General features: G+C 38.6%; 1 protein-coding gene across 2 annotated transcripts in view; it reads left to right on the top strand.

Annotated features, from left to right (window-relative positions):
• The first annotated feature begins 1,525 nt into the window (after positions 1 to 1,525).
• Positions 1,526 to 12,600, top strand: part of LOC147108208 (nuclear factor interleukin-3-regulated protein-like) — a 31,331-nt gene continuing 20,256 nt past the window's right edge. Inside the window, exons 1-3 of one of the 2 annotated variants that reach the window (XM_086004736.1) lie at positions 1,526 to 1,737; positions 7,021 to 7,113; positions 7,596 to 9,135. In XM_086004736.1, coding sequence (XP_085860862.1) covers positions 8,158 to 9,135 — 978 coding nt within the window. In that variant the 5' untranslated portion in view covers positions 1,526 to 1,737; positions 7,021 to 7,113; positions 7,596 to 8,157. Of the gene's footprint in view, positions 1,738 to 7,020; positions 7,114 to 7,595; positions 10,529 to 12,600 lie in introns of those variants that run through there. The other variant, XM_086004735.1, reaches the window with a different exon arrangement.

Raw genomic sequence — 12,600 nt, 5'->3', positions numbered from 1 at the left:
CACTTATTCAAGTAATCCAAATCCTGTTTTATCACATTTTCCTATTATGTTATCAGCGTCTATGCCTCCTTCAAGTGGAAGAGCGCAATGACATTATTAGCAGGTTGTTTTTGATTTTGTATTTCCATTGCTGTGCCTTAAATGAGAAAACTAACTGGTAATATTCTTCTTGAGACAAGTGCAACCTTGTAATGTGGATTGACCACCAAAAATAAATACGACTTCTTGTACAGGAAAAGGGCCCCACAGACCTCATGTTTCAACATGATATACCACATGTAATCAACTGGTATACATGTATAAATGGAGTATGCTCCAAACCTCTCTGAATCAGTGTGAAAACACCATGCTGACAGACTTTGTACTCCAAGTTAAACCTATTAAATCAAGTTTATTGTAAGAAGTAAAATTATAAATCAGCAGATTAAGTAGCATAACATTACTTAACTTTCACTGGTCTGTTGAACTACCTTCTGCATTCAACATAACAAATTGCTTCAAAATTTTAAGTTTTTTTTCAGACTCCTTTAGCTGAGGTTATGTATCATGCATAGATAGGCTTTTAAGCAGCATGGAGTTCCAACTTTCCAGTGTGATGTGGAACTAAATGGTTGAATCATATGAACTAAAGCAATAGCATCTTCCATTTCATAACGGGGCTTACAAGCAAACTACAGTGACTTAAGACTGTAAAATACATATTTTCTTAAGCGTCAGAACAAACACAATTCTGAGTTTCACAAATATTATTACAAAAGGAGTTTGTGGCAAAACAATGGACAAGTTTGGTACAATGACACCCAAACCGACTGCGTCCTATCAGTCCAGCAGGGGGCGTTTAACTTTTAGTGTTGAATAATAAGTGGTCGAAAAATCCGAACACAATGCTGCACATAAATGCGTTTCAGCTTGTAATGAAAAAATATCAGTATGAGCCACTTCAGTGACAGCTTCCAATATTCTCATTCAAGTCGTCAGGTTTTCACTCAGAAGTTATTATTTATGGTGTAACATTACTCGAAACTCTAGGTGGTGTTGCATTCAAGAAATGACAAGCTGAAGACCGACGCAGGATTATAACTATGGGCATTTAAGAATCACACATTATATGGCGACTCCCTGCTTTTATCTGCCTCCATTTTCATCCAAACATGTCAATTGCATCAGAGGGCTTCTAATGACTTTAAAGAATTGCCTGTCAAGAAATATACATGTTAAATTCCTTCAAATACAGTTATTTCTAGCACTATTCTACATTTTGATTATACACTTGTAAGGCAAGTCTAGAAACAAATTTAGTATGGACCAGAATTGTAGCCATTAACTACGTTTATATATTTTGATTCTGCGAATATCAAAGACTTGTTTCACTTGTTTTGCTCTTTCAGTGCTGTCATTCAAACTATAACACGAATCAGCCAATCCGTTAAAACCATTCTTTCTGAATTAAAACTGAATTCACCTCGCCCTCTTGTGGCCAGTATTAATTGTCTTCGTGATTCACTCCCCGGTGTTCAGGCTGGTGTACGGTAACTGCGCTATGAGCCGCGGTTACGTAAATACGGCATGCCCTTTCCCTGTTATGCAAAAACAGGTTGACCCATTAACACGCATATCTGCACAGATTGTTCTCCAGGCTCCCTTCTGTTCTCAGGAGACCAGACAGGGTTACAGTCAAATATTCCACTGCGTCTTACACACTGCAAAGACGCCCAACAGTGAGATAGATACTTGCGGGTAAGTGGGTCATTTATTTACTGTGCATTACAGTTTGAAACAAAATCTAATCGCGTTTCTGTATTTTCAGCATTTTTCATATTTGAACAGCGTTGCCAGTCTTGTACATAATAGTGGTGTAGTATATTAATGAATATTGTGTACTTTTGTAATGAACACTCTTTCGTCACTAACACTGTAGCAGTTTCATCTTGTTTTGTACGCGTTTATGACAGTGCCTGAATAGTTTATAAATATATTTGTAAACCGCATCAGAGTGCGCAAGTGTCTGCAGACAACTCCATCACCAGTCTAAACTGGATACAAAAAACGATATCGGTCGACAGGAATTCAGCATTGACCTACAGATTTACGCGATCAATTGGGATTAGGGGCGTTGACTGTTGACAGTGTTTTTGCCTTTGCCCTGTAAAAGTGGTAAAACATCAATCCGCTCTGAAGGTGTTAAATATTGTTGTAAACAACTACCCAAAACGTATCAAAATATAATCATAATAAAAAGGCCATCTTTGCCCACCTTCTCGTGTTACGATCTGGAATGCACTGCTTGAGAGGGTGTTGGAAGCAGATTCAATAGCAACTTTCAAAGGGAATTGGATAAATACTTAAAAATGAAAGAAAAATGCAGGACTCTGGGGAAAGTGCAGGGGAGTGGGACTGATTGAATAGCTCCTTCAAAGAGCGGGCACAGGCATGATGGGCCGAATGGCCTTTTTGCGCTATAAATGCAAGATACATTTACAAACAGTGCTGAGAAAACAGACAGAGAATGACACTAAGGACAGCCTAGAAGTCAAACTACAACCATAATATGTAATCACACAAATCTAAGTATCAGACTGTCCATACACAGGTATGATTGGTGTGTGAATGTTTGGTTTCCCTAAACACTCTCATTAAGTTTGGTCGACTTCCTACAAAGCTGCTCAAACTGTTGCAAAACAGACTCCATTAAAAAAGCCACGGCTCTTTTTTAAAGTCACTCGGAAAATAAGACCTTTAAAATCAGCAAGGCTATAAATTGCACGGAGATATTAAACCCAGAGTACAGTTAAACTAAGATTTTGTTCTGTGCTCTAATAGGTAGTCTCGGAGATCTGCGAGCCCCTCTAAAGTCAAGATAATCTCCAGACATGCTTTCTACTTAAACTTGTTTATTGACCAGTTGTATAGTTCCAGAAATTTAAAAAAAAGATTTAACATTACTATAGTAGGAAGGATTACTGCGAGGCATATTTTTTTCTTTAGTCAACAGTTGAAAGCCGCCTATAGACTAGCTTTTAAAACACTGATGTGGAATTGATGGAACTGTTTATGTGCGAAGTGCCAGAGAATATAGGTGGGATCCCATGTCTATATATTTTAAGCTTCTATTCACCGACAAAAAGTACTTACTGAAACAGAAACCTCGTGCATGACTCCTTGCTACCACAATATACGCATTTAAGATAAGGATTGCCTAATGTTTGTGTAACTGGATTTTTATCTGGTGTATTGCTTACAACCTTAAGAAAGTACCCCTCATTGCAAAAACTTGAACCCACTCGCTTCCATCTATATGCCACTATATTACTACATGTTCGGAAGTCATCTGTTTTAAGAATAACAGTTAATCATACTACAGCAATAAGTAGTACAATCTTAATGCTCTTAGGGTACTGTAATACTCAAATTAGCATTCTATAATTAAAAAGGAAAAACTTGAGTTAAGTTTTATTTTGGAATTTAGTAAAAGGAATACTTCATGAATCTTTCGAAAGTGTTGAAAGTTCTCATAGTATACCAAGTTTAAATAAAATCAATTAACTACAATCAGTTCCTGCATCTATACTCTAAATGACTGTATTTTTAATGCTGCAGTTCTCCAGCCCTTCTCTCCTGAAAGCCATTGGACCTTGAAGGACACCATACCGTGCCTGACCTCCCCTCTTTCCCGGTTGTCACTGGGTGTCCAAGTACACTTCCCCTGGGCATCACTGGATAGCGATGAGAAATGATTGCTGTTCTCGCCCTAGGATAGGGCGCTGCGGTCAACTATAGGGTTCCCCTCCCCATAAGTAGAAACCAACGATCAAATTTAGGATTTTGCTGATCTGTGCAACGCCAGGTGCGGCACTACTGGAAATGAGCCCCAGCTTGTTTTAACCACCTTGTGATAACGTGGAATTCAGAAGCGACTGTTTAATTACGGCGTAATCCCCTATCAAGCGATTGAACACACTTTGGTCTTGGTATTTGGTCAAATTTGGTCATCAAACCAGGATAGTTTGTGAAAAAACAGCCGCTTCTTAATTCGAGCTTGGTCACCTGACAAGCACTTGCCCTGCTACCTTTAACCTTAGAAAATGCGAGTTTGTAGATGATGAATCATCAGGGATTGTTATAATGGAAGACTTATTGCGTACATTGTAGCTTAAGTTTCGTGGAAAATAAGAGACTCGTAGGCTAGATTTTCCGCTACTGTACGCTATACACTTGTGAAAGTGTCATGTAAATTTTGCCAGCGTAGGATGTTGGCCCGCCCACTAACGTTACAGCATGCCTTCTGTAGCAGATGTTGGAAATGTTGCTTGAGCATATACAATGTCCGCTTTTGAAAGAATGGCACTGCTTCAGAAACCTGAAAATACACTCAGATTAACATATACACAATGTAAACACTGATTTAATTTGTTGTGCTCCCACTCTTCTGACCCCTAAAGCCCTAAACAATTACAAGATCTCGAAGATGTTTATACGTTTACGGTAAGTCCTGGGGCTATGCATATTTGTTATTTAACATTGACAATATTTGTATTAATAAAAGTATAATGTTGAATATTGCAAAAGAGGAGCAATATTAAGGGAATAACCGATGAATATGCTTAAAGATGGCAAAAGACCCAATATACGTTAAACATGGTGAATTCCCAGTATATGCAAAACATGAAATATTTTAACCAATGTCTTGAAAGAGTAAAATTGTTGTACATGTTATAATTGATATCTAAATATGAAAGCAATGATATCATCTTGTTTCCTTTTATTTTTGCACTGACCTGTTTTTATTATTTAACTTAAATTGTACATAATGACTTGCCTCTAGGCCATAATACAGTGTGCAATTTAAGATACACATTGCATTTTGTGTTGTAAACCTATCACAATTGCATTGGATAACAAACATTTTTGAAAACAGAATGCAAATTGTTACCCATTTATGGACCTCAAAAAGTTATTGAGTTATTAAAGGCAACAATGGTCAAATTTGGCATAATGCCAAACATCCTGTGGTTGTTTCTGGGCCTTCCAAAAAACAAGTTGAGCAGACTGCATATCAAAGACCTAGGGCTAATTTTACTATTACAGTTCTGAGATTACTTACCATTTCCTTATACTACAGTTTGAGATCAGTACTTCGGCCAGCTTCACGTCACTCTCTGGCCAAGGGAAACAGAGTAAACATACAAGAACAGAGGTTTTCTCACTGGCATCCCAAAACTAGATGAATTTAAATTTCTGATAATAAAAATCTGAAAATGTAATTTCAGAATGTTCACAGATCTTACATTGGATTACGTGGAAACTTTTAAAATTCCACTTCACACCAATTGCTGTTTTGTTGCACTGCTGTGATGGGGAAATAGCTCCTGAAGGTGGTCTCACCCTGCTTGTCTAAATTTTGATTCAAACATCTTCATACCCAAATTATACTACATTGTTTATGTCATAGGACGTCAATACCAAATCAAACTCTGTGGTACAATAGACCTAGTAGATGGAGGCTAAAGGATTGTAGGATAAAATCGGGATACAATCATAAAAAATGAAGAGTTTAGAAAAGGACTCTTTACACAGAGGGTGGACAGAGTTTTTTTTTAGATGGAATTACATAGTTGCTTGAAAAAAAACTCTTTAAGGTTTAGCGGAGCCAGTAGGAGAGTGGGAGAAAATCAGCACACAAACTTGATGGGTTAAATGGCCTGTTTTTGTACTGTGATTCAAACATGCAATCAATTTTATTTCATCTTAGTTCTCACAGGATGCGACCTCAGTTTATTTTAAAACGTAATTTTTTCCTAAAGTTGTGGTGTAAAATCCATTTTCCCTGCAGTATTTCCATAACTGCCTTCTTAAATTTGTAGGCAATGACGGTTGTTCAAAGGTAGCTCGCGGTTCCCCAGGACAAACAAAGTCAGCTTCAAACATTGTTTTAGAAAGCAGTGATGTTCTCAGTGATATTGCTACCATATATCAAATTGGGCATAACAAACATTATGTTTTAGATTATCTTAAAAGTTCACTACACAGAGAGCCCCCCACCCCTCCACATACACACTTACAGTCCTTCTTTCTTGATCTTTGTACAGTTCAGAGGACACTAAAATAATCTATTTGGGGAAAACATTACTCTATCTGGGTAAAATGCAACTGAAATTGTTTCAAATTAACAGGCTATAATGCAAAGGTATACTGTAACAAATTCTATTTGGTTCAACACAACTTTAACGTTACCATGATTTCCTTTGTAGAGTAGCACATTTACCTCAGTTTTAATGCCAGTCCAAACTGTTTACATTCCAGAGCTGTCAGAACAATATCAGATATTAGATGTACAGTAGCAATCTTTAGGTTTCATGTGATAATAGACAGAATTATCTCTCCAGGAAAAAAAATGTTAGCTAAGTGCAGTAATACTAAAGTGCATCGTCCTCTTCAGTTATATTTTATGCAAAAAGTGCCATACACAAGATAGCTTAGTATGTAAAGTGTGAGGTTTGTGAGTGTACGTTTTCACAATCGAGAAACTAGATTTCTAAAAATGGCCAATAAGCACATATGGGAAACAGTTTCAGCAACAAACCTAGGATTCATTTTTGTGCACTGTCTTCAAACTGATAATGGTACAAATACTGTTCTGCCTGGGGACCGTTGACAACTAGCCATGAATTCTCATTTCAGTCTTCAAAAATGATCCAGAACATTAAAGTGTCAAAATTCGGAAGTAGATAACGTAGCTGCCCCTAGAATGAATACTCAGTATTAAAGTATTTCTGCTAAAAGCGGAAATAAACCAATCTCCATCAGTGCACATTATTAATTTGCAAGCCCTTGATTTTGTTCTTAGAAATGCAATCTCACTTTTGTCATCAGAACCTATTTTGTATAGAAATGGCACGTGGGTGTTTGTTTCGCTGTTTCAGTTTCTTTGAAAAATGTCTAGACATGGAGGTGGAACGGCAAGTATTGAGTTTATCGTGGTTAATGTAACATTCTTGAATATTTTCATTTGGTTCTTCCAAGGCTAGCAATCCGCCTCGCTTGTCGCAATAGAACATAGGTGGGCTCTTTTATATGCAAGCGGGAAGACATAGAGGAAGACTTTAAGCAATTAAGGTAAAGAAAACATGCCGGTGGGTATTCTGATCTGTTAGTCCATTTGATACGTTGCCTAATGGTCACATCTCTGCCACAGACATCTTTCATTTTTGTGTATTGTGCTCCACTTTGAACCTGGCGTTCAATGTTAGCACTTCGTGATCTGCAGATTTCGCCCGTTAAAATGTATAGTTGTCGAGCAAGGAATGAGATAAACAATGAGGAATGAGAGAAACTGGTAAGAAAGAGAGGAATGTGAAATAGAAGAAAAACAGGCCGAGAGGAAAAGGTGTTAGTAAAATATGAGGAAAGATTGAAAGCGGAAAACCAGCGAACGGAAAACAAAAATGGAATGAAGTGGGAGGAAAGAAAAGTGGAGATACGGCCAAAACGCCGGTACTAATGAAAGGGAAGTTCTGCAGCGCTGCTGACAGAAATGGCCTCCTTCATGTGTTAGTGCTGGCTCAGTAACTTCAATAATGTTTATGTGATTTTCGCAGGTATTGTAAACTGTAATTCGCTACCAACCTGAGACAAGACCCGAGAGAGGGACAGCAACCCGGGAGAGGGACAACAATCTGAGAGACAAGTCCCGAGAGAGGGACAACAATCTGAGAGACAAGTCCTGAGAGACAAGTCCCGAGAGAGGGACAACAATCTGAGAGACAAGTCCTGAGAGACAAGTCCCGAGAGAGGGACAGCAATCTGAGAGACAAGTCCCGAGAGAGGGACAACAATTTGAGAGACAAGTCCCGAGAGAGGGACAGCAATCTGAGAGACAAGTCCCGAGAGAGGGCCAGCAACCTGAGGCTAAATCAGAGTCAAAGAGCTGAGAGTAGCCCCGCCCCTCCGCGTGCCTGTGCGGCCTGGGGCAGGTGGATGGCGGCCATTCGCAGCCCAAAGCTGAAGTAACTGATGGATTATGAATCGCTGTAAGCTCCCTTACAGCCACTGAGTTACGTGTGGTGGAGGCCGCTGGAAGAGAAAAAAAACCACCCCACCCCAGCCCTCTCACCGAAAGGCCCACCCAGGCCCGGGTGGCAGCGTCACCTCCGCCCGGCCATGCTGTCGACATTCGACGCCGTGGTGGACTTTGAGCCGCAGCCGCTGAAAAATGGAAGCTTCAGGAACAAGCTGAGTTCCCGCAGGAAGAGAGAGTTTATGCCCGAGGAGAAGAAAGACGCCTCTTACTGGGAAAAACGGCGGAAAAACAACGAAGCCGCCAAACGGTCACGTGAGAAGAGACGTTTCAATGACTTGGTGTTGGAAAGCAAAATGTTGTCGCTCAACGAGGAGAACGCCTGTCTCAGGGCCGAGCTGCTCACCTTAAAGATGAGGTACGGCCTCATTAGCTCCTCCGCCTATGCCCAAGAAGCGCAAATCCTGCAAGGCTGCATGCAGAAGTATTTTGCAAGGCAGAGAGCGATAGAGATGGACCCTCACTTTTTGGAACTAGAGACCCCATTTTTGAGGGATGGCTGCTGCCATAGTTACATGAGATACGCCTCAGGAAGGCTCTCCGTTGATTCCATTGACTCCACCTCCCAGCATACACCAGATAGCCCAGTTCACACAAAGTGTATGAGCCCTGCTTCGGTTGGAGTACAGAAGCAACACCCTATAGAAATTTCTGCTGATGAGTCTACAATGCATAATACTTCATTGAATCAATTAATATATTCCAGACACCCACTTTCATTTGAAAAATATTCCTATTACAGACCTTCAAGTGCTTCCCCAAATGCAACAGAGATGGACAATAAAAACAGTAAAAGAGAGTCAGAAGATGATGCAGAAGATGAACAACAGGTCCCTAAAATGCATCCGTTCTCTCCTAGCAATAGCTACAGATTTGAATGCTCTACAATCCCCAAATCAAATAGTTCTGCCCTTCCTCACAAACTGAGAATTAAGGCAAAAGCAATGATTGCAAAAGAAGAAAAGGATGATGCAGAATTTGATCTCGAGATGTCATGGAAGAATGAACCCCGCCTTGCAAATACTAGAAGTGCCTCATTGACAAAGATCAGAGACATAGATGTGAGTTTGTGTGGAGGTATTCGCAACTGCAAAGCAGCATTTAAACCTGTCATTTCATTACCTATTTGTCATTCAGTTTAATTGAAGATTTTATTAATTATGCCCATACATTGAACTGAGTTTATTCAATGTACATGAATTCTATTTCTCCTGAATAATACGCTGTTTATCACTTATTTTTTTACATTCCTATGTGGAAAAGGTGCAGTCTTAAGTTGTACAGCAAGTTAAAGCAATTCTTAAACTCTTGAGTGTGCCATGGGCAAAAATGTTCTGTTAGTGAGAAAAAACAACCAACTAATTATGCATTATGAAATGTCCCCAACAATAAACATAGAAACATAGAAGATAGGAGCAGGAGTAGGCCATTCGGCCCCTCGAGCCTGTTCTGCCATTTGATGAGATCATGGCTGATCATCCAAATTCAGTACCTTGTCCCTGCTTTCTCCCCATATCCCTTGATCCCTTACTTCATTTATACCACAGAGGAAAATTTTCTCTGATCACTGTGTGCTAGCAATATTGTAATCAGCAACTATTATTAGTAAAATCATAAATACACTCTAACAGAATGTGTTTAGAGTTTTGATAGAAATGGCGAACAATGAAATGGAGAATTGTGAAATAGATTTTCATGGAGTTATATTATTTAAAGAACTAATTAGTTGCTGCCAATGGCTTTTTTGTGACTTGCCTGTTTTGTGTAACATCCAATCTGGTGTTACTATGTTTAAATTTGTATGTGCTGCATAAACAAAAACAAACTGCATTGGGAAAACCGCTCATCAGAAAGACAGGCACAAGCCTGTTTGGCTTGTAAGGATTTAAGGTATAAATCACACCTTCTGAAGGTGGTAACTCGAACTCTAGTACAGTTCCATGTAGGCTAATGTCCTCAGTACCTCTTTGGCACCTCTTCATTTATGACCCCATATAGTGAGTGGCAGGCTATTTGAATCTGAGAGGTGTCAAAACTGAACCTGACTCCGCTGACCCGAGCCTAGAAATTACTATTAATTATATTAAAAATAAATTGGTAACGCCTGTGTTAAAAGAGCAGACAGGTTGTGTGTTCACCCACTAATATTGTCAACAGTAATTTCTGGGCTTTGAATTGGACACTTTTGTCTGTGGATAGTGTTAGGGAACCGAGTGCCCTGGCTGACTTATTAAGCTTACTAGCCTAAAAATGCTGGGGCCAGTGATATTGCTCTATTTGCCATCTTAAGTTGAGATTTACTAAATCAATATTCAGCCTGGGATCATGGCTATTTTCTTTAAACTCATTCTTTAAAACTTTTTTTATTTGTTGTAACCTGTACCCACACATACTCCTTTAGATGTGAGTGAATTCGTTATCTTAAGGATGTAAAATAAACCTTTGCAGACATGACTATTTTTATTTATTACAGTATGTGTTTTTGATTGTGGTATTTTGGTATTTTCATTGCCTTGATACTTAATTACATAATTAAGTAATATGTAGAGTATAAAATAGTGCTCAGATTGTGTATAAGATCTATATAAACAGCAATTACAGTATATGGATTTGTATACCAGCTATTCAATCGTCATTGTCCCTTAGCAGTGCATTGAATAAACGGATATGTTTCTAAGTAAGGTTATTTCATTTGTGAGGAAATATCTCCTAATTTATGATGTCTTGGAGTGAATTCCTTCTTAAAACCAGTTTGCAGGTTCCATAGAAGACTTTCTTTACCACAATTCTTTAGGTTGCTACTTTTTACTTTATTCCCCATTTTTCTTGAAGGCAGGGGCTGATGCTGTGACATGGTTCATATGAAGTAGTATCCCGCTGGTGCCTCATCAAAGTGACTATTACTCATTTTTGATCCAAGACATTGAGTGCTAGAAGTTATTTGATTGGAGCAGGCACCCCAGCCTAGCTGGGTCCAACCCTAACCTGACACATGCAAGCAGGAGTCCCCTGGAGAGCTAGCAGGAGCAGCCAATTCTTTCCTAATTCCTTAGACCAGAGATGCTGAGATCAAATGTAATCCCCCATTATTGTCCACGTTAAGATCAGCTTACTCAATACACACCAGAGATCCAATGTGTGACCTTTGACTTGTATGGAACTGGTGATGCATTTCCCCACTAAACCACTCATTGTGTATATTTGCAGATTGAATAATATTGGTCTAATGTACAGCTAAATATGTTTCTTATTGTTCCAGCATAACTTGCCTTTCCAGGACAGAGTTATTTTGATTCCTAGTGTTATTGATAATTTCATTGTTGTTTGTTATAATTGATCAAGCCCCCTAATTGGGAGAGGAAATGGGCAGTTTTTTGATCATGGTTGAAGCCAACACAATTATGGCTAGCACTGACACTTATAAGAACATATTAAGAAAAAGGCAAGGTGAGAAAAAGTAATTCTGCAAGCCAAGTTCTTGTAGTACATCACTCAGCCTGCCATCAAACTGCATTTTGTAGTTCGTGCCTTTTGACTCGCATCACTTTCCCACCTAGATTATTCAAAACGTTTATCACTTTTTGAGTGAAGATATTTTTTTAAAGGTCTGTTTTAAATTTGCCGTCCACTAATTTCAATGTAGGTCCTTTTGACCTACTGGCCTGATCTATCTTGAAATAATGTTATATACATTCATATATTTGTACTGTTTATATTTCAATTATTTGCTCCTGAATGTGAGCAACACTGGGAAGACAGTATTTATTGCCCATCTCTGATTGCCCTGAGGGCATTTAGAGTCACCCATGCAGTGTTAAACTGGAGACACGTAGGCCAGACCGGGTAGGGGAGGTCCTCTTCCCTGAAACATTAATGAACCAGTTGGGAGCTTATGACAATCTGGGAACTTTAATGGTCACTTACTGGTGCTAGCTCACAATTTACCAGATTTATGGAATTCAGTTTCACAACTTGTCATGATGCGATTTAAACTCTCAACCTCTGAGTTTCTACTTCAGTACCATAACCACTGGGCTACCATTACCCTGTAATACTTTATATACCTCAATGAATAATCATGTTTATAACATGATCACAAATGCATATCAGATTCTGAGTCCATAGCGTTTGTGAATTATAGATCGTTGATGCTCATGAAACAGATGGTATTAAATTCTTGCCTGTGAAATATCTTCTATATCATTTTCACTTCCTCTGGTTAAGGTTCAAATAACAATTTGTGTTGCAAGATGATTGATTTAGGTGCATTTATAAAGTCCTATTTGCTGATGGGCAAGTAAATGAAAATGTTTTTTTTACTAACATAACAGTATATCAAATTACAGTTTGAAACAAACCAATGTTTTAAAGAATGGATATAAAGAAAATGTGAATTGTGTATGTTGCGAAAATAGAAATCAGATAGATCCAGCAATGAAGTGATTTAATTTAGTTAAAAAATCATGTGAATAAAATGCTGCATGTGCATTTTTCATTTAGGTCAATGATAAAAGGAACTTATCACT

The sequence above is a fragment of the Somniosus microcephalus genome, chromosome 13 (genome assembly GCF_052327205.1).
Source record: "Somniosus microcephalus isolate GS21.2 chromosome 13, FLI_Smic_1.0, whole genome shotgun sequence".
NCBI classification, from domain to species: domain Eukaryota; kingdom Metazoa; phylum Chordata; class Chondrichthyes; order Squaliformes; family Somniosidae; genus Somniosus; species Somniosus microcephalus.
This window is presented reverse-complemented; position numbering and strand designations above follow the sequence as displayed.